Genomic DNA, 25,563 nt, shown 5'->3' with positions numbered 1-25,563 from the left:
ACTGGCTATAAGACGTCCTTAATATATATCTTGTTGAAGGTTTTTAGCTCGATAGCATTCGCGGTCTTTAAGATAGAGCATTTTTAATTTCGGAGTTTCACGCCACAAGAGATCAAAGATTGCCGCCAGAAGGCTGTCACGTTCTCTTAAAAAAATGCCTTATCTTAACAATCTGAACAGTTGAGGTTTTGCGAGAAGTGTTTATGTGAATGTTTACTTGTTCATGATGGTGATCTGACCGAAGTTTGTAGCAGAATTTAATGCCAGATGTTTCTTTGATTTCCGGCCGCCATGTTGGAGCCCAAGCAGATGGACTCCAACATGGCGTTTCCATACTGTGCTCTCTAAATTTGCGTGAAACATTTTGATGGATAACTCGAGTACGGAACAACATACTGACCTTAGACTGGGACAAGAAGTTTATTTAGTAGTTTTCTACAACCTGTAATATTCTTCATTTTTTTGACTCAATAGTTTTGGATCTATTTTTTCGCGCCGTGACAGTGGCGTGACAGTGAAAACCACCTATACAAGCTCCATTGCAGCTTACTGTGGTACTGCCAGGCTGGCAAATTCCATACCCTTTTTCCATTTTCCCAGATAAAATGTAAAAAAATAAAAACTTCTAGTTATAACCATTCATTTTCTTTTTGAATTAATAAAAAAAAAACATTCTGTTCTCTCTATTGAAAAAGTCACGTCAAACTATGCCAACTGACGAAGTTTGCATAATTAAAAAAAAGTAATCAGTAAAATGATAATTTCATTACCTCACAAAACAGTTTTCTTTGCCCTTGATCAGCATTTAATTGAAGAACAATTTATAGAAAAGATATTTATTATTTACCAGTTGCAGTATGTACCAAGTACAGTATACAATGAGTTGTGTCACACAATACAGATTTTTCAGGAAAGGTGTTGCGTGACAGTCACCAATTAATGCTGGATCTGTCTTTTGAGCAAAACAACGACGAATTAGTAGTTTGAAGAAAACGATTGTACCAAAACTGTTGAGGGGCAGCTTCCATCTTACACTGGGTTTCATTTTCATTTAAAATTTTCGATATCTGTGCTTAAATTTGCACTGGGATCACGACCTCGGCAACTTATTTCCGTAAGAGACTGGGGCGACCGTAGTGATATGGTAGCCATGTTCAAAGCGCAGATTTCGTGTTGTTTTTATTCTCCATGCACAATGTGTTAATTTGTTCTCTGTTTTATGGAGAAGAGATTAAGTCCAGAGGAAGCATGCAGATTAGTTGTGGAGGAACTTGGCATCGATAGATCATGTGTTCGATCCTGCTTTGACGAAAGTGACAGTCGTGTTTGCTGTTTGGTAGGTACAAAGTACAATAGCTCGTAATTTGACGTGATCTGTCGTGGAACGTATTAAGGCTTAACAATATCTTGAGATTTCTCTTCCGTGAAAAATTATTTCGTTTTGTGTGTAGTTTGGAGAATGACTCTGTTAGCTTATGTCGAGCCAGCCACAATGATAATGTACTAGAAATAAATCGAGCAAAAACGTGAGATTATTTCGTTTTACTAAAACGGTGTCAGCTGTTGATTGGAACTCATTTTGTGTTGAAAGTTTTAAGCTTATTTAAGCTTACGTTGCCAGATTTATATATATAAGTTAGTTTTAGGACTTTTTTAACATCTAAGCCATTTTTAGAGGGCACATTTTGTACATGTTTCTATAGAATAAGAGAGGGGCAAAACTGATAAATGACTTATACTTTCAGTTTCTTCAGCAAAGTTTAAAATTTAATTTCAAAGCAATAAATTGTGAATATCGTGAACGTGGATTTCTTCATGATGCAATAATAATCTTTACCATGAGGCCAATGTAAGATCTAAGTCTGTGAACCCATTTTATGATGGTATCAAATTCCTTGGATGGAAACCATTCTTGGTTACATCTGAGCCATCTGTCGATTTTGGAAAAATTATGAGAATACCAGTCACACAGACTTGAGAGTCCTGAAAGGGGGGGGGGGGTATAAAGTCCCAATTACCAGCACAAATTTTGCCCAAATCCCATTTCCCAGCCTACTGTTTTCCTGATTTTTCAAATATCATTCCCAGTTCTATTCTTTGTTTGTTTGTGATTCTCAGTCCCAGTGACCCAAATTCCATTTTCCCAGTGAAAATTTGCCCAAATCCCAGTTCCCATGTTACCCCTTGATGCCTCTCAGACTTTGTCAAGGGCAGGCTGTTGGACTAGACAGTAATCCAGTGGTCTGGAAGAGAAAAATGGCTAATCAGTGCAAGCACATCACCCATGGAAGTGACTCCTAGGGGCTAGGATTCTTGCTACAATAACCAAGAAAATTCTCATACTCTTATTGGTCAAGAGCTTTGGTTGATGAGAGTAAAGACCATGAAAATGATGTAACCTGTAATGCAATGTAAGGCAAATTTCAGGAAACCTGTGACGTTTCCAAAACAGACCTAGCAAGTTGTGGGCAGAATTTCTTACACAGTCATGGTTTTTGTAGGAATACTCTGATCTTATGAGCTGTCACACATACTGTACGTGCAACTTTACACTGATTTTCCATGTAATTCACTGGGAAATTTTCAATATTATTGTATAAAACAAACAGTCCACATTTTTCCATGGTCTGCACTCTTAAAGACCATAGATAGATACCACTGAAACCAATTGCCTAACCACTTGTCCACTTCACCCTCCCCCTCACATAACATTTCATCACTTCTGCAGTTTGCCCTAGTTTACTATTACCCCATCTGTACTCTTGGTTGAAGTGAGGCACGGTGTGAAAGTAAAGTGTCTTGTCCAAGAGTACAAAATAATGATCCTGAGTGTACTATGTAATTTACTATTACCTATAAACTGAGGTAATTGGGGGGGATGCTGCATTCAAGCCTAGTACATATCCCGGTTTTAGTAGCATAACGTGACAAGGAGTACATGTATCACTACTCCCTTTGGATGGGATGCTGTTCTATAACAAGGTGACCCCTGGGTGGAGAGAGGCACTGTAAGAGTAATTAGTGTCTTGCCCAAAAACACAACACATTGACCTCGCCAGGGCTTGAACCCAGACTGCCCAATCCGGAGTCTAGCACACTAACCATTAGGCTACCTCATCTTCCCCACTATTACCTATAAAAGAACAAGATAAATCTTAAATCTTGTTTGTTTTCTTTTAGATGCATAGATTGCATACAGTGTACATATATTATGATTTAATTTTATCTTTGGTTTAAAATTTTTCAAACCAGTTTGATTTTCATTTCTCTTTGTTCCAGATTATAATAATGAATATGAGACAATGGCCGGGAAATAAAAATCAAACTGGTTTAAAAAAATTTAAACCAAATATAAAATTAAACCACAACATATACTTCTTTAGAAGGATCTTGAACCTATGAACTTTGTTTTCAGGTTCACGAGGGCTGGCTTCAGAGGCACACAGCAGGGGTCCCATCTCATGAGGAACCTGGACATGTGTCACCGTGGAGCCCCTATGAACATCAGCTCATTTTGCAGCCGTCACACCCTGAACCAGCTGCCCCTTGGATCCGAATCAGCATCCAGGTTATCAAGAAGCCAATCAGGAAGGCTCCATTAAGGAAAAGGTTAATCTCATTCTGTAGCAAATGCACCGGCTTTCAGTGTTATGTGCACAGCGGCTATTCGACATCCATTTTTCAACATTGTCTTTCGACGTGCTGTTTGAAAATGAGCCAATCAAGAGGCTCCCCAGGGGTTTCGAGAACAAGTGAACATGGCCATTAACTCTTTGGGAACATGGGAGCAAAAGAAAAGTAAAACTGGGGACACATGAACAAAAGCATATTATTTTTGAGGGAACAGGGAACACTAAAATCGAAGAAATACTTTCAAGGAACATGGAATACAAGGAAAATTTTGTTGGGAACAAGGGAACCTGGACCCCTCCTGGGAGGCCCTCAATCAAAACCAATGAATACCTGTGCTTGTTTCTTGCAAATGACCCACAAGTTCAGAAGGTCATGCCTGGTGGACTGTGATTGGGGGAATTCAAACCATCTTGTTTGTTTAGCATGTCAAAAGGTAGCGCTATACACATAACACTGAAAGCGGGTGTAACCTCACTTGCACTAATTGTTTGTGCACGTTCTTACTGTGCCGGCATGATGGATGAATGTAGCTACTGGTAAATTGTTCAGGCAACCTGACAAAGCGACTGTTTACAAGGACGGAAACTAGATTTAAGCAGCAATTTTTTGAGTCACTTGGTTTGAAAAAAGGGTTTAAATAACTTTCCCTAGAGCACTTTTTAACTGAGTGTTGTAAAAACGAAACTGAATAATGTTTACCAGTAACAACAAATGTACACAATGCAATGATCCAATGGGAATGCAAGGAAATACACATAACTTGTGCCATGTGTGGAAAAACACAAGCAACTCTTTGTCAGAATTGATTTTTGTTTTGCAAATGCTCAGAGGAGCAGAGGGCTTTAGTTTTCTAAACCAATCACAGAGAGTAACAAAATGAAAACTCCTCTCATAAGTGCCCTCCCTTTTTAAAGGTACCCTTATTGCAAGAAAGCACCCATGTTACAATTACCGTAATAAAATCAGTCTTCATCTTGGGATATTGATGTCCATATTTGGATTCATATAGGCTGCACTAGCTTTTACTTCAGAGCTTTGTGCAGCTCTCAAAAAGGTTCAATTGGGCATCAAGTACATGAAGCTTTTCCTAGGGACCAGTCATTATTTAGAGGGGTAGGGGAGCTTGTGCAAATGAGGGAGGCCATGTTAACATTCTCCTGACCCTCCCCTTTTGTGAAGCACATTGTTGCCGGCAGTTGCCAGCTTGTTTTGAGAACCCTGAATAACCCCCTGACCCCTGTGTGTGGGTGCTTGTCTGTGTCAGGTTCCCCCCCCCCCCCCGCAACATAAGTTTTGTCAGGTGACCCTAACAATTCACCAGTACCATTTACTTGGAGAAAAGCTACCAGGGTAGCAAGGAATAACAAGTAAATTCAGATCACTTGGTTCAAGGTCCAACACTCTGATCATTAATTTTAATATCCCACTGTCAACTGCCTTCCAATATCCAATTAAATGTTAAAAATAATTTCAGCTTTCCTAATGCTTTTGGAAGTGCAGTGGATAATGGAGGTAAATCAAGTGTCCTGTCATTTGCTGAGCTCATGCAGAGCGTGGGTGTCCATAATTTCCAACACAGCTGGGACAGTGCTTTGGACAGTTACCCTCTTGCAGCACACTGTGTCCTGCCTGCTCCAATAAGGAAGGAATCAGACAAGGTAACGCTTTACATTTGATATTTACTGACTGGTCCTGAGGGAAACCACCTCCTGAAACGTTGAGATTCTCAGGAAACAAAATTAAGTGGTTTCCAGAGGGTAACTCTGGTGTGCATGTATGCAGAGCTATTTAAGGAATATAGTGGAATTCCGATTTATTGAACCTCCAAGGGAAATGAAAATTGGTTTGAGAAATCAGGAACAGGGCGGGGGTGGGTGTTTACCTGCCAAATCTCACGCCAACTCACGCTTAAGCTTACAAACCAATTTCTCACGCCTAGTCGAAAAATGTGAGTTATTACAACAATAACCGACACACTTTCCAAAAATATGTAAACTCAAACCAATGTGAGAAACAAAAACTCCATGTAAAATGAGTAAATGACAATTCATTCCCCGAAATCTCAGAGTTTTGACAAGAAAAACATTAGGACAAGGTCGTGTTTTATAGCAAAACACATCCAAGCACTGGATGTGGTCGTATCATCTTTGGAAATCGTCGGACATGGTCATATCATCTTTGGAAATCCTGGCACTCTCAGGATAAAAATCTCACGTCTTTGACCGAGAAAAAGTTGGCAGGTATATGGGTGGGTAGGGAGAATTGCATAGTTCAACTGAGCAAAGTGGATTGGCTTTTGGTTAAAGTTATCAGGAGGTTCAAGACTGAAATCAGGATTGCACTGTAAAACTCAGGTTTCATGTTTGTTCTGGAGGCCTTATGTCTTTATGGTGCCATGGAGCCCAATCATGGCTACTGTGATAATTATTATAGCATGTCATACTTATCTATGACCACTCCCAAGATGGTAGAGATGACTTGCTGCAGTGTGACCCTTTCTTTTTTATTTGAGAGTAAAAACATAAAAACTGAGGTATTATTTCTTTTACTATATTCGTACAGCACAAGTGCAAAGCCCCAAGTTTTTAAAATAATTTATTTTGTGGTAATGGACATCTTCAAGTCCCCAGCTTCTATCAGTATGTTCTATGTGTACTCCTACATTCGAAAAATTAACTTTTTTGCACATAGGCTTAGCCCCAGATTTTAAAATGTTTGGACACACAAAAACAGCTTTCACACTACCAAACTAACTTAAATATTTAATAGAATTAATTAGAATGTGTATCCTTGCAGAATGTTCTTGACGAAATGCTATTACAAGCATATGGTCTGTCAGCAAGAAAACTGTTTCCAGATTCAGAGAGTTCAGAGCACGGTAATTTTGAGTCAACAGCTGAACGGGATGCATTTGATGATTTTAAAGAGGAGTCAGAGGGGTCATTATTATCACTGATAATGAAACAGAATGTTGTTCCATTTGTTTGCGCTCTGGAAGGAAACTCTGCGTACTTTCTTATCGAACCGTACTTTCAGTACAGTCTTCATAACATGGTAACATTTAGCCCGTCGGTTTTGTCTGGATCGCACATGAGGCCATTGTTTATGATTTACGAGCTTCTTCATGCCCTTCATTGGTACCACAGCCGTGGACTAGCGCACGGTGCATTAACCCTTCACAAAATTAAAGTCAGTAAAGGGTTGTGGATTTACCTTAAATCACCTGACTTTTTTCGCACTTGCCATTCAGAGCTTTCGTTATCTGAAGTTGACGTTGTATCTCGCGGTAAAGCTGTCACAGCGCCACAATTCAACGTAAATAGATCACTGGTTTCTAAATACACTAGAGACGATTTACCCAATCTTGTTGAGTTATGGGTGCATGGAACAATTAGCAACTTTGATTACCTAATGGCACTGAACTTCTTAGTGGGTCGTCGGCTTGGCGATCCCAATTACCATCCAGTGTTTCCATGGGTGACAGACTTCTCTGTTCGAGATGGTGGATATAGAGACTTGAAAAAGTCTAAATTTCGCCTGAACAAAGGAGACAGACAGCTTGATGTGACGTACAAAGCTGCCTTACTGGACAGCCAGGAAGGGGCTCCTCCTCACCATGTGTCGGATGTGCTGTCCGACATTACATACCATGTATATCTGGCGCGAAGAACTCCTAAATCAGTTCTTTGTGATCATGTGAGGACTAACTGGGTTGCAAATGAGTACCCATCCAGTATGGAAAGGTTGTACCATTGGACGCCAGATGAATGCATTCCACAGTTCTTTTCTGATGCAACTATTTTTGAATCTGTGCACGAAGACCTTCCCGATTTGGAGCTGCCGCCATGGACAAATTCTGCAGAGGAGTTTATTGAATGGCATAGATGTGTGTTAGAAAGCGAGGCAGTGTCTGGTAATTTGCATCACTGGATTGACTTGACTTTCGGATACAAGCTTGCTGGTAAAGCAGCCGTGAAGGCGAAGAACGTGTACCTCCATCTCATCGACAAACACCAGTCGTTGAGCAACCATGGCGTTGTGCAACTCTTTACAGAGCCTCACCCAGAGCGAGCGCAACCTTGTTTGCCACACACGAGCACTTTGTTCCTTGGACGAGGAGTTCGTGAACTCGTAGATGGCAAAGTCATACGAAGCTTGGTTCATTTAGACAGTGACCACATGGCGGAGAAATCTTCCATACTAGAGGACTCTGTTATGTCTGTCGAGAGTGTCCATGAGAGTGATTTCCTTCTCGGTCACCAGCCGAAGGCAGTAGATAATGGACCAGAACACAACAACAAGCCGGCAGCAGTGCCGGGAAAAGAAGCCATCAATGAAGATGAAGGCTCAAAAGGCGCACAGTTTGAGCCAATATTCATTCCACCGAATTACAACCCGCTGGAAATGTTGGAAAGGTTTGAAGCGCTTGAAAAGTTCAAGAACCAATTTGGCCCCAGAAGTGAAGCGATTGGTGGTAAAGGAGGAAAGGTAAGACCATTGTACATGTATGCATTACAGTATGTGTATATGCTAGCAACGTTGTCAGCATTGAGGTTGGAAAGTTCAGGAAAACTCCCGACTGTTATTGTTAAGGTTGCTCCGTAATTTGTGTGTCATTTTATGTGCATTTGGGTTAATGGCCTTAAGTGGTGACACGTTTCCAACTGCACAAGGAAACCAGACTGTTTACAACTACCCCTCATTTATCAAAAGGTCGTAGATGAAAATCACGAAAATTGGATAATGCCGCTAGTGCAAAGGCACCCAAATGAACAAGGGTTTTCTTAAGCGCTTACTGCTTTTACAGTTGTCAGCTCTTAACAGTTATTTTACAATCTTCTGGGGAAAACGGCAAATCCCAAAATTAGTCTTCACACTTGCTGATACCCAACGGAAAGAAAACAATCTGTTCTTGTCAGACTCGACAAATTCTCCTTAATGATTCATATACCTTTCCTTGAATGTCAATTTTGAGAATTTGTTATTACATCAAGACAATACCTCCAGTTGATGGTTTTCTGTCTTCTCGTTACCGGCTTGCTTGAAAAGATATTGATACTGTTAGGAGAAATTGAACATTGATCACTGGGCTTGGAAATATTGTGTCAACCATCAAAGAGTGCAAAAAAGTGCTACAGATTGTTTCTTTTGGTCACCGTTTATTTTATTTTTTCTCTTCTTACCAACAGTCTAAGGAGAAGACCACTTTTGGGAAACTGGTTCAAGCAGACATGATAAGCGTAGGGTGTGCAATAGTGGAGATGCTTATGCCAGGAAAAGTTCAACTATCCACGTGTGGTCTGACAGGAAAACACAGAGAAAGAGCCATTATCAAACTTTGTGAAACAAACAGCAAGCATCTTCCCAGGTTTGTAAAATGAACCGAAGACATTCTGTTAGCAAGTGTTGGATACTACTAACTAAAGAATTGCCTAAACTTAACAAGCCAAAAATTGTCATGTAGCCGTTCAAACGTTCACAGCCATCAAAGACAAAAAATCTAACGCCACGGCTTCCAGATTTCGTTGCTGAAAGTTTGAAAGAGTTGGAAGCGAAAATGTGCAAGACTTGTGGAAGAAGACGCTATAAAAGAGCACGACATACCCATTCTCGTTCCGAGAGCGCCCGTCTCTTTTAGTCGGCGGGGCCTTTGCACGAGAAGCAAGTGGTTTTGGACACACAAGATTTGATTGACTAGATTTCAACAAAGGGTGTTTAAAATCTAGCCAATCAAACCAACCGTTTGATACCTTTTTGTAAAACGGTGGATTTGATTAGCTAGTTTTTAATTTTCCTTTGTTAAAAAATCTAGACAGTCACCTGTTTCTCGTGCCAAAGTCTCGCCAGCTAAGAGGGACAGGCAGCCCTGGGGACGAGAATATGACAAACCAAATTATGAGCTGATTAACTAGCTAGGTGGAAAACAATTGTTTATTTTCAATGCACATTCAGCGTACATTGTACAAAACGGACATTTATAGGCGCCAGTTTTGGCGGGAACTGTAGCGCTAATGCTCGAAACGTCAACTTTTCCAAACACTATGGCGGTTAGTTTACCTTAATCGTCTTCAAGCTGATAACGACTTAGCATTTCACTTAGCTGCCGACGCGGCACAAATCATTTTAATTTTTATTTTGGGCTGCCATAGTGCAAACATGAAATTGCCCTTGTTTTGTCTTCATTAGGTATGTTCGTGCTGCCGTCCAGGCCCTTTTCAAAGGAGAGTGTTTGTCCACTGAAGATGACACGGTTTCCCATGATGAATGGCTTCCTCCTCTGACAGCTGATCTGCTGCTGCAGCCTCACCTTGGCTTGTTCCCTTTTCCTTCATATTTCAGTGCGTTGCATCAGTTCCTGGCAGCGTTATATCACTCCGGTAGAAAAGTAGACGGGAACACTCTCAAATCCAAATTACAAGACAGTTTCATATTCTTGCGAAATGAAGCTGGGTACACTTTGGAACAAGTCGACATAGCTGCGTCCTTCCTTCCTGATTTGCTTTCCATTGTAGACGACGAAGGCATCAAGCTGCTACTGTATCACTTGGAGCCATTATTCACCTGTGTACAGACACGGCTTCACGCCTGCACGCAGCTGTTTGATATGCTAGCACAAGCTCTTGGACCAAAGAACACGGTGAAGACATTCTTGAAATGCCTGCTAAGCCTGTTCGACTCACACGCGCTGGATATTTACGAGGTTATCACGAAGCAAACCTTTCTGTCTCAGATCATAGTTCGTTTTGGATTGGATGGATTTCTGAAACATTTCATCAGCTTTGTTGTCGACGCCGTTGCATTCAGCTCCAAGGTGGAGTCAAAGGCTGAGAAAGGAGACAGGCTGTCTATCCACAGCGCAGAAGGTGTTTCCTCAGACAGACCTGTTTCAGAAATGGAGTACCCTGCTAAAGATGTTTCACTGGACATAGACGATCTGGAACTTCCTGGTAGCTTCCTAAGGGAAACATCCGAAGATCAAGACGTTCAAATTGCCAGTTATTCCATGGGTATTGAAGAACTCGAGACGCAGGGAAATTTCGCAGTCAGCCGCCATAATCTTGGTCAAGTTCGGGATGACGATGATAAAGATGACGAGATTGCTGAACAAGTGACACTGTTACCAAGGGGCATTATCGACGAAGAAGGCGAGGGACGGTTGTTTCAGGGACATATTTCAGATGACGATGATCCTGTCGCAGATGAAGTAGATGACGGAATTCGGTCTGGCAAGTTTGCCGGCATTGACAACGTCCGTGATGTTGTTTCTCAACAAAGAGGTGCCGGTGATGGCGCTATTGATGTGAACGACAGTTTTACTTCTCCTGCTGTTGGTACAGGCAATGGTAATGCCAACAATTTTGACATCATTGATGTAGAAGACAAATACCTTCTGTCTGAAAATGAGCCTTCATCTGGTGCAATTCAGAAGAAACGAAAATCTGTAGAGTTTGAAGCCAACAACAGGAATGACCTAGAAATGGAGTTGCTGCAAAGCGAAGAAGAAGATCTTGATGTGAATAAGGGAGACGTAGAATTGCAAGAGTTAGAAAATGAAATCTCTGATTCGTCGGTAACTGGGAAGGCAGGACACGAAATTGGAGTGAACAACATGGTGGCCAGGAATGTGATTCTTCAGACAAAAACGAAGGACAAAGGAGTTGGAGCAATGGAGGAATTTAATGAAGAAGATGTTGGTGACAGAAATCCAGATGGGTCCGTTGATGATGATGAGGAGGAGGACATTGAAGAATCTAACGGCAATGGGGAGGATAGCCTTGAAGAGATCGGTTTACCGGCGGAGGAAAATCTGGCGTCTGAAGAAGATGAAGAATCCTCTAGCGAAGATGACTCACAGGGTAATGCAATGCTAGAGCCAGAAGATGAAGAGGCTACAAAGGACGAGCCATCAGCCTATCAAATCAACACGTTCTACAATGGCACCAAATCTAAAACTGTGCAGCAGGAAAAGAAGCCCCCAAAACAACACGATGAGCTGACCCCCGGAACTATCTCAGGTATCGCAGCAGAGAGCATCGTGTGGCTGGCCCCTCGTCTGGGGCCTGTCCTCACATCAAAGTACATTGCTAGTCAACTGTTAACCATGTTACCGCACTGTTACTTGGGATACGTGGGATCAGATGATGACGATGATGATACAAAAATGGTGAACGATAGAAATGCCAAGTGGTTATTGTTCTGTTTGAGTAATTTCTGTACCCTGTATGGAGAAGCATTCATGTTGAATCAATACCTGCCCTATATCGACAAAACGGTAAGTGACCGCATAAATACAAGTGTAGACCTAAAGACCCGTTGTGTAAAGGTCGTGTTTCACGACGCAATTTTCCTTGCAACTCGCAATGCAACAAACGTTGCACTGCCAGTTGCCAAACAATTTCACGTGTAACACCCCCACCTTTAAACTGATAGATTTGTGACAACAGGCTACAGGGTTATCCGGGTAAACTAACGCGCTTGGCTCCGTTGTTCGTTGCAGCTGCTGTTATATCCGTTCGTTAATCCCGTTGATCGTTATATCCGTTGTTTGATACATATATATATCCGTTGTCCGTTATAGTCGTTAAATATAACGGACATCTGGTCTTATCATCAAATTTGTTTTCTTTTTTATATATTGTTAGATTAGAGGAGTGCAAACCAAAGTGACGCAAAGAGGTGAAGCTGCTCTGGCTGGTGTCCTGTCACTTCTCAAGTACTGCATTCCCTATTTATCACGTGACACTCTGTCCAGCTACACCGAAGCTGAACTAATGACCGGCGTCTTTCAACCTGTAATCCGTATCTTGTCATCTTACAACCTGACGTTTCCAGGCGGTGTTTCAGCGCGCCAGGCAATCTGTCGGAGCTACATTGATGTCCTAACGGTTGTGTGTTTAAAACTGGAGAGAGACCTGGCACGAGAAAACATGACGGCTCCCCTACAGCAGTTTTTCTCGTGTTTCGAGCTGGAGCGCATGAGAACGATTAAGATGAATGAGATGGAAGGGAAGTCCTCGCCTGTGGGGCATGAAACAAATTCTGAAAATGCTGTGGAAGGAGCTTCAGAGGGGAGAGAGGAGAAGGACACCTCAGGTGCGTGTATATGGAGTAAACCTCTCATGTCTTAGACAGCCGCTGAGCCGTTCTTGCAGGATATATATAGTCTGATAAAACCACGATTCTACTTTCTAACATTTTACTATATAGACCATGTTCACGATACCTGCCATGATACTTTGATATTATAATGCAAATAAGCCACCTGGTCTGTAAGGGTTCAAACATTGAAGTGATGTCGTTTCTCGGAAAATCGGCAATAAGGCCAATAAAAAAAAGAAAAAATAGACGAAAAAAGAAAATCTGTCCAATGCAAATGAAAGAAATTTTGGTGAAAATGTAACTATTCCAGTCCCCCCCCCCCCCCCCCCCGGGGTTATCTTGTAAAAGGGTTATAATTCTTATCTTAGCGTCTAAACAGATAAAGTAACCTTAAAGGAGCTACTGTACGTCACGGACAACTCAACTTGATGGCAATTTTTTTCAAGTTTGTTGTTCATAATCCATCTTTATCTTCGTCAGTCGAAACCATCCTTATTTATTTTGCGCTTGTTATTAGTACTCTCATGTTTTTTTTGTACGTTAGAAAACTACTGTTTTGTGGTTCCCTTCAATTTGAACGTAATCAGAAGAATGACTTAAAACGCCCTAACATTGTTGTCATGCTTTAGGTGTCGAGGAAAACGACGGTGCTAAAGGGGCTCAAGAAGACCTCTACAACACGCCGGTTTACGAGGAATTGTGCCAGACGTTCTCCGCAGCGATAGCTCACCACGCTTTTGTCCCCTTGTGCGGCATCATGGGAAGCAAATACATGGAAACCTCACTGCATAACCACGACCTCATCTGGAACTTGTGCTGCAGTCATGATGTCCAGCTGTCTCACCCCACTTGTGAAGATACCAGGGCTTCAGAGGACGAAGAAGATGGGGAGGAGAATGGTAACCACACAGTAGGTGTTGGAGTATCCGAAGTTGATTCTGCGGATGTAGGTGACTCTCATGGCGCGGATAGCACTGCTGAAGAACGATTGCAGGACAAGAAAGGAAGCAAGGAAGGAGAAAAGATCAAGAAAAAGCCTAAGCCACAAATGTGGTTTAGAAAATTGTCCAAGACAAAGGATGTACCCACGAACTTGTAAGTCGCAACAAGCTTTGATTCATATATAATTATATTAATTTTTAGCCAACCCCTCATTGAACTATCTCAGCCTGGATTCTAGTGATAAGAGAACCTTTTCCCCGTTCTGGCAAACAATTGAGGAGAGTAGCTTTTAACAACTTTCACTTGATTCACGCCCAAGAAAATAATTATGTAGTGCTTTAGCTTCGCTTGTCAGGATATCTAGCTCGCCATTCCCCTTTTCCGCCCCTCACAAATTATTTGTCTTAATCTTCTGGCAGGCCCTCCTCCTCGTCCTCTGACCAGTATCTCCGTGGTAGCTGGCTCACTCACTGGGAAAACCAACTCAGTATGTAAAATTTTCTTATTCAAATTCATGTAATAGAAATCTAGCACTCTTGTTTACACCGGCCAATGTAACGCAGTTGGGCGAGTTTAGAAGAAGTTAAAAGTTGCTGTGAACCTAAGTCGCATGCGACAGTATGTAAAATTTGTACAGAAAATATTATTATTATGAAATAGACTTAGTGACGCCTGGCCTTCTTTTGGCTAAAAAATAAAGTACGTCACAATATATTTTACGTTTTTTTCTATTTGTAGAATTGTGCTTCCAAATCGATCGAAATCACAAAATGACAGTTTACTAAGGTGAAAAAGAAACACCATAAATTTAACAACAAAACAAAGCTGAACCAAACCAAGATGGTTAAGATTGAAGAAAATCTAGATACATCACAAAGCTTCTTTTAAAGGGTGATAGATTCTGTTTACTGTACGACTACGATAAAAGAGTGGGGAGGGAGGAATTAATAGCACAGTCAAAGGTTTCTTTCTGTCACTTAATGACACCACGAAATCTATGATAATGTTTGTTTTGTTTAATTCAGGTGTGAAGGGCAAGGTGGGAAACAAGTTCAGTCTTCAACATGTCAAACTACAGACCTTTACTGGTGAGTTTACTGCATACAACTACTTATCTTCTTGGAGAAAATAGCAAGTCTTGTAACTTTGAAACCGAAAATGATCCCCCCAATTGGAGCAGAAATGCAAGGGAAGTCCATGAAATAATGTTAGATGAGACTCGAACTCGTGACCTTTGCGATAATGCCCGGGTTCAGTTGTTCAAAGGGTGGATAACACTATCCACAGGAGAAATCGATATCTAGTGTACAAGGGTGAACAAAACAGACTGAGTAAATGGGTAATGACACAATCCTGACCGTTAACCCGTAAATTTACCGGTAACGAATTGGGAAAAAGAAACCTGAAAAATTCAGGGCTTCAAGGAGATTCGAACTCGTGACATCCGCGATACGGGGGCTATGCTCTACCAACTGAGCTATGAAGCTGCACGTTGGGAGCCAGGTTATTTTATCTTTCACGTGCAGGAATAGATGACATAGCCAATGAAATCATGTGTTCCCAGAGTTACATTTGCCTTGTGCAAAGGCCCCTCGTAAGAGGGACAGGCGGCTCTAGGGACGAGAATGAAAAAAAAAAAAAAATAGTACCCGCACCAGTGGTGCCAGTCAACACTATATCTTCGCCACATAAGCACCCTCCCCTCTGTTGGAGTATAATCTTGATAATTTTACGTTGCACAGGTCACAGTGGACCAGTCCGTTCAGTCTATGTTCAGGATAGTGAACACTGCTTTTTGTCGGCCAGTAAAGACAAAACTGTCAAACTGTGGTCGCTTAGCAACCATGGTGATGGCACCGCCCAGTCAGCAAGCTCGTGGACGTACTACCGGCACACGCGGCCCGTGTTTCACGTGGGTATGGTGGAGTCCGTGCGGCAAGCCGTGTCATGTGATGGCAGCCTTCATGTGAGTTATCATTTTGTGTCGTCAATGCCCATTTGATTTTGTAACTCAATAACTGAACTGTTAACTGACCTTTCATTGCTTAATGTAAGTACAAACGTGACTGGTGGTATAGTATCTAGGTTGTGGGAAAAAGGAAAATATAAGTTGTTGTTTTTTCGTAAAATGTTTTTCTTTTGTGTCACACGTTATTATTTTTTTTTTTGCAAAGCAACCTTTTTAAATGTTCTCAAAGGTCATCCCCTCGGTCTCCTTCCGTGCATATTGACCAGTCCCAATTTTGCGTGCTCGCCCTTTGCAGCTAACGTTCACATGGTACAAAATCACACCTTGCTGGAGGGCAAGCAACGCACTGGGACATCCAAGACAAAGCGACTTCAACCAGTCATGCTTGACTTTCCTTTGTTTTGAATATCCCATAGCGGAGCTTGCCCTTCAGCGTGGCGGTTTTTGTAGTGTTGTACAATGTGACCGTAAGCTGCAAAAGGCCCATTCAGAACCCAAAATCAATTTTTCTTTCAGTTGTGGGACCCAGTCTCCGGTCGTTGTCTCGGCGTGTTTGACCAGCCTAGGAACAACCCTATAGCTGCCGTGACGACCCTTCCAGCACCAAGTCAATGTGTTGTGGCGGCCACGACTGAAGGAACTGCCAGGTAAATACTGAAGAAAAATAAAGGATGGCGAACGAACGAACGAACGAATGAACGAACGAACGAACGCACGCACGCACGCAGGCACGAACGAACGAACGAACGAACGAACGCACGCACGCACGAACGAACGAACGAACGAACTGCCAGGTTAATATTGAAGAAAAATAACGGATGGAGAGAATTTTGTCAATTCTTACTCTAACGACTAAAGTGTGAACCAACCAACCAACCAACCAACCAACGAATGAACTACAAAATAGTATAAATTACTACTCTGTGAAAAATTAATATGGTAAATAAATATGGTTAACCATATTTGTAAAAGCTGAAAACGCCCACTGGTTAAATTTGAGTAAGCCTGTATGTTGGCAGCGCAAGGCTAATAGTTTTACAAACTTTTAACCAGCAAACGATTTTACTTTTTACAAGATTGTTTGGGGGTAGAGAGAGAGACCTTGTTACGTTAGTGACGTTCATATCTCAAGGTATGGGACTGGTTGCCTTATGGTTAGTGCGTATAACTCCGGGTTGGGCAGCTTAGTTCGAGCTCGTGACTCTCGCGTGACTCTCTCCACCCAGTTGTATAAACGAGTTCTGGCAAATTTGATGCTGGGGGTAACCCTGGACAGGAGAGCCCTAGTTTTAAAAGGCATAACTTACGAAGAAAGAAATGAAAGTTTCCTTTTTGTCTTCATGTAACTTCGAGTCATTTGTTATTATGGAATACAAAAAATGGAAACAACGGGTTTTAGTTGTAGAATATTTTGAAGATCTGTCCGTTTATTTGTTGCAAGTGTTTTACCAACTTGATTATCTGTTTGCAGGTTTCTTGATGTTCGTCAGAACAGTTTTGTTACGGAGTGGAAAGTTACTACCAGTAGTGTACCAGGTTTGTTATACTGTACTTTTGTCTTGTTAAACGTCCTCACAAGAATACTTAAAGCTGATCTTCATCTATTTCGCACTAATGGCGAACAAATTAATTCAAAAAATTTGTTGCCAGATAGGTCTGTCCGATAGAACTTTTTACTTTTAATAAGTCCTTTGGCCGCCGTGAAGCAAATCCGAATTTAAAAAGATGATGATCATCATTTGTAAACTTTACAGCCATGATTTGGGACCTCACATTTCTTTTTGCTAAAAGATGGCGTGACGATCAAAATATGCGAGGTTTACTTCGTCTGCAACGCACATCGGGGAAGCCCTGAACAGCCAGAAAGGCCGGGCCCTGATGTTTCTTTTGTACTTTCATCCGCGCAAACTGTTTTAACCATACAATGTTTTCCTGCGTGACTTGGCAGGCACAGTGCGTGACGTTTGTTGTAGCCCTGATGGCAGGTGGATCGCTTTTGGTTTCTCAACTGGCCTCGCTTCCGTGCTGGATATCCGTGGTGGACTGCTTCGTAGCCAGAGGCGGGCTCATACAGGCGACATACTTCAGGTATAACAAGCACAACAGTCGAAGTCCTCTCCTTTTAACATCCTCCCCTTCGCCCTTTAATCTCAATTTTATATAAGACTCATCCTATTCTACCAAGCTTCCTTTCCCTCTCTAATGGCAATTAGGACATTTCCTAATTGTATTTAGAAATAACTGTACATTTGGTTTTAGAGCTATCAGTCCATTGAGTTTATTTTTAGATTTGTGTTTGTTAAGCTGTTGTTTAACGTAAAACGTTTAATATTAAAATATTCTCAAACGCCCGCTACGTATATTTTCACGTGTTAGATTAATTATGACTTGATTAAGCTTCTTTCCTTTCTTTTAAGTCTCCTTTTCTCCGCTATGAAAAAAGCTTGAAAACCACTATGTGCATGGGGCTAATTAGAGTTTGTACGATATTTCTTGCGGTCTTCATTTTTTTCCTTCCCTCGCATTTTCTACAGGAATGGCCTCACTGTATGATTAACGGCTACTTGCTATAAAACTTTTGTCAAGTCGGCAGATATCATGAATCCCAGGGTTGGCATAATGGCACAGAAAATGCACAGTATATAATAAAATTATGTGTTAACCGATTCGTATTTTTGTAGGTTAAAGCCTTCTCAAGTACATCGTTTGTAACATCATCTGTAGACTCTGGTTTGTCGTTGTGGAAAGATGACGGGTTACGCTTGAAAACACTCAAAGGTAATGTCAGAGAAAATGAGAAACTGTTGATAGCCATTTTTCAACTTTTTTTACTCTCGCAGTGCCTTCCCAATTCCCTTTTGCATATTTCTGTTTCAAAACGAAGCCTGCTGGAAAACGATTCAAAATGGAACTGACTTGTTTTGCACGAAAATGAAAATCTGAGTAAACGTATTTCATGTAAAAGCGTTTTGCGCCAGGACTCGCTTTGAACAGAGGATGATGGGATCCTTATGCGAGATGGTTTTAAATTAAATTGCTCTTTATTTTGCAGGTCCCAGCGATCCTCTCCCCTCTCTACTGGTGTGGCGTGACCAGGTGATCTCAGCCAGTATCAGCGGTAGAATTGGTGTGCATAACTTACAGGAAGATCTCTCAGAGGTGAGGTACCTTGCTGGTTAGCTTGTCATCCCTTCTCCCTCCTTCGCTGCCATTAACTATGAGATATAGGCACGCATCGCGTGCAAAGAACTTAGTAGGTTTGGGAACAAGTTTGAGCATTTCCTATATGTAGTTCTTTGCATTTTTTCCATGGTAAAGTCTGTGTCCGAGCCATGAGGCTCATACAGCCGGAGCTTATCCCGGTTTCCGTAGCATTAAGCGACTAGGAGTATTGCTACTCCCCCCTGGATGGGATGCTAGTCCATCGCAGGGTTACCCCCCAGCAGTAAATTCGCCGGTACCCATTTATACACCTGGGTGGAGAGAGGCACTGTGAGAGTAAAGTGTCTTGCCCAAGAACACAACGCAGCGCCCCGGCCAGGCCTCGAACCCGGGCCGTTCGACTCGGAGTCGAGCGCGCTAACCATTAGGCCACCGCGCTTCCCACAAAGTTTGAGCATTTCCTATATGTAGTTCTTTGCATTTTTTCCATGAGTCCATCTTTTCTATGAGTGAAAAGCTATGCCAGTACATTAGGGCAGCGTTTCAGTTAGGTTTTTAGGCTAGGTGTCAGCAAGGAATTCCACGTGTCAAATTCGACCAAATTCCCACTGCTCCCACGAAATCATCAGAAGTTTTCTGGTAATTTGACGAGCCAGGTAGCTGACCTTCTCGTTTTTTTTTGCCTGAAACCACCCGCTTATATGAAAAACTGCTAGGGGACCTCGCTATAGATCATTGTTTTCTTCTTCTCCTTCTTTAAGCAGAGTTGTGTTTTAAACAGCGTCTGTACACGATTCTTTGTCTAACAACTTTTCTTCTTTTTTTTTGCACAGGATCCTTACATCAGTTACAAGCTGAGCAGTGACGTATTCCGCGGTGGTATCACGTGTCTTGGGTACCTGCCACTCAACAGACTGCTGCTGATTGGTAGCGACACAGGCAACATTGTTCTCTGTTCCTAAGCAACGGTCTGCCTTGGAAGGCAAAGCATTTTTATTACTATAGATTTTTGTGCAACGGTTTCTTAAGAAAATGTTTTCCAAAACCAACATATGGATACGATGGCAAATAACATTAATTATACGCACTTAATTTAAAATCGATCCACGAAAAATTATTAACTGGACAATAAAAAGACGTTACAAATATCCACATTAGTTATACACAATCGCTGTATTTTACCCCTATACTTTATAATGTCTCAACTTGATCATTTCGTTAAATTATATGGAATCAAAATTATTTAGTAACCAAAAAGGAAACATTATCAAAGTTGTACATGTTCAAATTGACTGAAACAAGTAATAAGCTAAAAGTCACCACTATGTTTTCGATAAATAGTCATTGTTTGAATCAATTTATAACGTCAACATTACTCAGATAAAACAGATATTTCCGTGCAAAACGTTCGTTAAGAGATGCCTCATTGAATATCCAAAACATGAGGTCGTGCTGGATTTTCCTGGTTATCTTTTGTGACGTTTGAGGTATGATTTCAGAACAAAGGATATTTCAAAAATAGACTGCAGTATTTTTAACCAAAAGTTTGCTCCGTTCTCAAAGGAACGTTCTTTACACTTACATAGATAAACATCGATCTTTTTCTTTATGCAAAGGTTTAGTATATTCACACAAAAATAACATTTTATACCTATATACAGATAAACAAATCTAACAGAAAAGAATGGCATATATAATATAAATGTATAAAATTAAAGTTATAAAGCATTGTAATAAAATAATTGAAAGCAATATTAAACGATATATTTTTTCAGTCTAGACGATGTAATGTTACAAATATCAGTAACCGATGGAGAATGAAAAGCATAAAGTAACCTGGAGTCGACGGAAACCTGAATTCCAGTCGGGAGAACAAGTGCCAGTTGATGGCGACATCACTTCTCCGAGAAGTGACTGAGCCCGCGGTTTTTGTCCCAGAGGTTGCTAAGTACCACGATTCCTTCTATACGCGCGCTAGCTTTTGCAGTACTCGTGAGCACTTGCGCCAGTAGTTGTATTCATCAACCATGCGTCTTGAGACTCAACAACGATGCCACATTGCTACAAGTCTCGCGCAATGGTTTGAATCCCCAAATATCAACGTACCGATGAGTCCCTGACTAGGCGCGCAGGTCCATGACCGTGCACATCGGTTGTATTATATATAGCAACATGATGTATTTGTACGCGCGATAGCTTTTTTGGAGTACTCGTGAGCGCTTGCCGCCAGTTTTTGTAGTTTTGGATGCAACCATAATTCGGAAATTCTGTCGAGTGCTTCAACGACTCCTACGATTTGCCTCTAATATCTGGCACTTATTTCCCCGACTGTATTCTGCGAGCTACAACAGTGACTTGCTGCATTGCGCACGTGTACCCCCTGAAACAGTTTACGTGATCGTAGCACCTTAGCATATTATCGTCTTTACTTTATAATGGCAGTCCTTGGCTACACTTGACCTTGCTTCATTGGAAACTTTAATTTTTGGAGCTATCATCTAACGACAAACAAGAAATCATTAGAAAGAGCATTGTGTTTGTGTTATGAACATTTTTTATGATTTCCGAGTTAGGAAAAAAAAAAAAAAAATTTTTTACCCGAGAATTTTAAAAGGATGTTAGCTTGAGTTAAGTTCTCCCGAAAAGATTGATTGCTAATAATAAGTATATTATTCTGTTAGGTTTTGTGGCAAAGGAAGAATGAAATGACGTGAGATAGAGCATACCTTAGTCATTTCCATGGCAAAAGTCAAGTTAAATATAGAAGTTGACAGTTATCTTTCTGCTTAGCAAACTCGCTGAAACTTTTTCTAAAGAGTCCCTTGGCCGCGTGAAGGAAACGCTGCGTCAGACTAGCCACGATTCATGTTTTCACAAAACTCCCCTTCTGTCTCCGGCTCGGGCCCCCCCCTCTGCACATGGAATGCGTTTTAATTTAACTGCAATTTACCGAGTTTACGGTGAAACTGATCGCGTGAACGCCGGAATTTAACTGGTTCAAGTGGAAAATGAAGAGTTGTAGAAGCATTAGAAGTGTTTCACAAAAATATAAATCTTGAAAGGAAAATTTGACGAGGAGAAATGAGTGGCCCATGCTGGGATCCCTCTCCCCCCCCCCCCCCCCCCCCCTCCCTAAGTCGATCTGAAACGGTTGCCCCTATCGCAAAATGTTCTCTCTTTTTATAATTGCTCCACAGTTTAGATGCACGTCCCTTTGCTGTGGAGCCGAACAGTTGTCCCGGGAGTATAACCTCTGTCCCTGAGCGATGTTTTTTCCAGCTTTTGTATAAAAATTTGACACTGCTTTCCAGGCTGAAAATTATCCTTCGCAGTTTTTCGAACAATATACCTCTCCATTTGATCCCCTTGGTGGGCGAGGAAACGCCTTTAAACTTGCATTTCACTAATATGAAATGGTAAAAGGTTAAACGTGTGGTAAATTTGAAAACTCATCTTACTTTTTCCGGTTTGGCCCTGTCCATACTTCTAAACGGTGATTTCGGTCACAGAAAATGGGGCTTTTCAAAAACAGCCACCAGAAAGCGGGAATTTGAAAACACCGCTAGTTAGCATGCGTAGCAGGCGCCGTAGTTTCGAGCGCGCGTATGGGAAACGCGAAAGGCGCGAGGGGGCCACGCGAGGAAAAAATCTTCCTCGATTTTTCTTCGCGTGGCCTTCTCGCGATCGCGCTCTCTTTTGTAAAAAAAAAAAAAACTACGCAGGCTAACCGCTAGTTGGTGTCGGTAGTGGAGTGTGGAAGACGAAAACGGGGCTTTGCGAAAACGCATACGTCAAAAGGTCATGAACATAAACAAATCTGCGCTTGTGGGTTGCAAAGTTGCGTGCGATGTAGAGTTCGTTTTTAATTTTATCCGGATTGTGGAAGTAAAACATTTTATCCGTTTTCAAAGGCAAATATTAAACTGCGTGTTCAAATTGATCCGGAACAATGTAGACGGTGTTTTGGAATATAACCATTGAATACGCCCAATGGATTTTTTTTTACAGAGGATGGACAATCATTTTTTAGTTGTTAAATCGAATGCATAAATTAACAATTCTCTCCAATATCCCTTTCTGTGTTTTAGCGAAGTGTTGGGTGTAGAACAATCCTTCTAGTCTGGAAGTTTGAAAACAATAGCAAAGATGTTTGCAATCAGTGCGCTTGAATGCTTGTATTGTTCTGCAGACGCTGCATGATGGAATTTCCCTATTTTCCAGGCGTGTGCAGTGTATGCTAATGTTGGTTTTATGCAAAGTTTTTAATTATTTGCTGCTTGTGCTTCGAGTTGCATGTCACGTTTCGATAAAGTTTACGACTTCAAACTGATCGGCTTTCCAAGTCCAGACTTAGTTGGCTTACTGCGTGAAAATGGCTGGGAGTTAGTGAAACAGGACACAAAAGTATAAATGGGTTTAAGCCGCTGTTTCCAGCCAAGAAAACGAGTACAAACAAAGTTATGTTGGCTTTGTTAATGTGCAAGAAGAGGTTTTGAAAGCAAAGACAGCAAGGTTAGTCGGTTTATTTGCGCTTTAATACTGGACTACTGGTCAATAAGTCCTTGAATAAGCAAGCTGGATATCTTACATGTATGTAAGCTCGAAGTCGTGATAAAGGAACACAATTTCCAAAACATTTAATGATATCGCTACAGCTATGTCCGCTACAAGAGATTTAATCCGCACTGACAAAATTTACCGTGGAATAAACGCAATGCGTATGGCTTTTTTATTTCAGTAAAATGTTTTTTCAAACTGTATCGATATTCCAGTTAATTTTTTCCACAAAACAAATGAGAAATTTAGAGTAATAATCTTCGTTTCAAGCTTCGTTTTACGTGATGCTGTTCTTTGTCAACTTAAATTTTTCCAAGTAAACAGCGCTCTTTTCAAAGTTGATGTCAGGTCATATGTTGGTTTCAACTTGCATGGAAACTAAGGGCATCCACAGACTTGTCATAATTTAGTTGTCATCAACTAAAATTGTTGGAGCAACTGCGGAAAACCCGGCAAATGAAATTCGCCGTATCGAAACGTTTTGACAAAGAACGCAGAAAACAATAGGAAGCACGGCAAGTCAGTGAAATCGGGTTAGGTGGTTTGGCTCTTCCTGGTTCATGCAACATTCTTTGTGGATATTTGGTAAAATCACCGAAGGTGTTCTTCGGCTGCGTTTTTGGGGCTCGATGATTATATTTTATTATATGAAAACCACTTGGTTTACAAGAGAGTCGATGAGAGTCCAAAATTCCTGATCACCAGTATCCCATGCAAGGGTTTGTGTGCACCTGTGTCGATCCAAATTTCACGTTTTTGTTCACCGCTTTACGTGAACGTCCTCTAAAGATTGCAAGTTTTTTCAGACCATTTCGATTTCTAACGGAGTTTTCATTTCCGTCTGTATTTCACGCGATTGCTTTATTCGTCAACTAACCAGCACTACTAGTCGATCTTCGCATTCTCCTTGTTTTTTTAGACGTAAGCACGGCAGGTCAGTGAAATAGGGTTAGGTGGTTTGGCTATTCCTGGTTCATGCAACACTCTTCCTGGATATTTGGTAAAATCACCGAAGGTGTTCTTCGGCTGCGTTTTTTGGGCTCGATGATTATAGTTTTATGAAAACCGCTTGGTTTACAAGAGAGTCGATGAGAGTCCAAAATTCCTGATCACCAGTATCCCATGCAAGGGTTTGTGTGCACCTGTGACGATCTAAATTTCACGGTCTTGTTGACCACTTTAGGTGATCGTCTTTAAGCTTCTAAAAGATTGCAAGTTTTCTCTAGTCCATCTTAATTTCCGTCGAAGGTTCCTATTTTATGTTGGTATTTCATGCGATTACTTGATTCGTCAACTGACCAGCAGTACAAGTTGATCTTCGCATTTTCTTCGTTTTTTAGTCGTGAGCACGGTAGGTCAGTGAAATAGAGTTAGGTGGTTTGGCTCTTCCTGGTTCATGCAACACTCTCTTCCTGGATATTTGGTAAAATCACCGAAGGTGTTCTTCGGCTGCGTTCTCTGGGCTCGATGATTATATTTCATTATATGAAAACCACTTGGTTTACAAGAGAGTCGATGAGAGTCCAAAATTCCTGATCACCAGTATCCCATGCAAGTGTTTGTGTGCAGCCGCGTCGATCCAAATCTCACGGTTTTGTTGACCGCTTTACGTGAACGTCCTCAAGCTCAGTAAAGATTGCAAGTTTTTCAGACCATTTTGATTTCTAACGAAGTTTTCATTTCCGTCGGTATTTCACGCGATTACTTTATTCGTCAACTAACCAGCACTACTAGTCGATCTTCGCATTCTCCTTGTTTTTTTTTTAGTCGTAAGCACCGCACGGCAGGGAAATAGGGTTAGGTGGTTTGGCTCTTCCCGCTTCATGCAACACTCTCTTCCTGGATATTTGGTAAAATCACCGAAGGTGTTCTTCGGCTGCGTTTTTTGGGCTCGATGATTATATTTAATTATACGAAAACCACTTGGTTTACAAGAGAGTCGATGAGAGTCCAAAATTCCTGATCACCAGTATTCCATGCAAGGGTTTGTGTGCACTTGTGGAATCCAAATTACCCAGTAATCTCGAACGCTTCAGGTGAAAGCTCTCAAGTTCCTTAAAGATAACAAATTTTCTATCGGCATTTAATTTCAGTCGGAGTTCTCTTGTCCGTTTGGATTTCACGTGATTATTTGATTCGTCTACTGACCAGCAATACAAGTTCATCTTTGCATTCTTCTTGCATTTTTAATCGTAAGCACG

The 25,563-nt window shown here is 41.3% G+C and overlaps 1 protein-coding gene across 1 annotated transcript; it reads left to right on the top strand.

Annotated features, from left to right (window-relative positions):
• Positions 1-1,153: 1,153 nt before the first annotated feature.
• On the top strand, positions 1,154-20,579 carry LOC144634534 (WD repeat-containing protein 81-like). Its single transcript, XM_078493511.1, has 17 exons — positions 1,154-1,336; positions 3,416-3,609; positions 5,108-5,291; positions 6,430-8,121; positions 8,823-9,001; positions 9,820-11,905; positions 12,276-12,726; positions 13,362-13,827; positions 14,094-14,161; positions 14,700-14,762; positions 15,417-15,640; positions 16,160-16,290; positions 17,115-17,179; positions 17,592-17,731; positions 18,325-18,421; positions 18,696-18,802; positions 19,639-20,579. Exons 1-17 carry the CDS (start codon positions 1,220-1,222, stop codon positions 19,765-19,767), a joined length of 6,393 nt encoding a protein of 2,130 aa, XP_078349637.1. The 5' UTR covers positions 1,154-1,219; the 3' UTR covers positions 19,768-20,579.
• The last annotated feature ends 4,984 nt before the right edge of the window (positions 20,580-25,563 follow it).

This window comes from Oculina patagonica, chromosome 13 (assembly GCF_052425735.1).
Source record: "Oculina patagonica isolate OP01 chromosome 13, crgOcupat, whole genome shotgun sequence".
NCBI lineage: Eukaryota > Metazoa > Cnidaria > Anthozoa > Scleractinia > Oculinidae > Oculina > Oculina patagonica.
The sequence above is the reverse complement of the archived record's forward strand: the minus strand, read 5'-3'. Positions and strand labels throughout refer to the sequence as shown.

Bases quoted from the DNA above. Each gene is read 5' to 3' on its own strand.
- LOC144634534 (XM_078493511.1), top strand. From the start codon at position 1,220: ATGGAGAAGAGATTAAGTCCAGAGGAAGCATGCAGATTAGTTGTGGAG. The intron at 15,641-16,159 runs GTGAGTTATCAT...TTTTTCTTTCAG, and splicing joins CATGTGATGGCAGCCTTCAT to TTGTGGGACCCAGTCTCCGG. The intron at 17,180-17,591 runs GTTTGTTATACT...GTGACTTGGCAG, and splicing joins TACTACCAGTAGTGTACCAG to GCACAGTGCGTGACGTTTGT.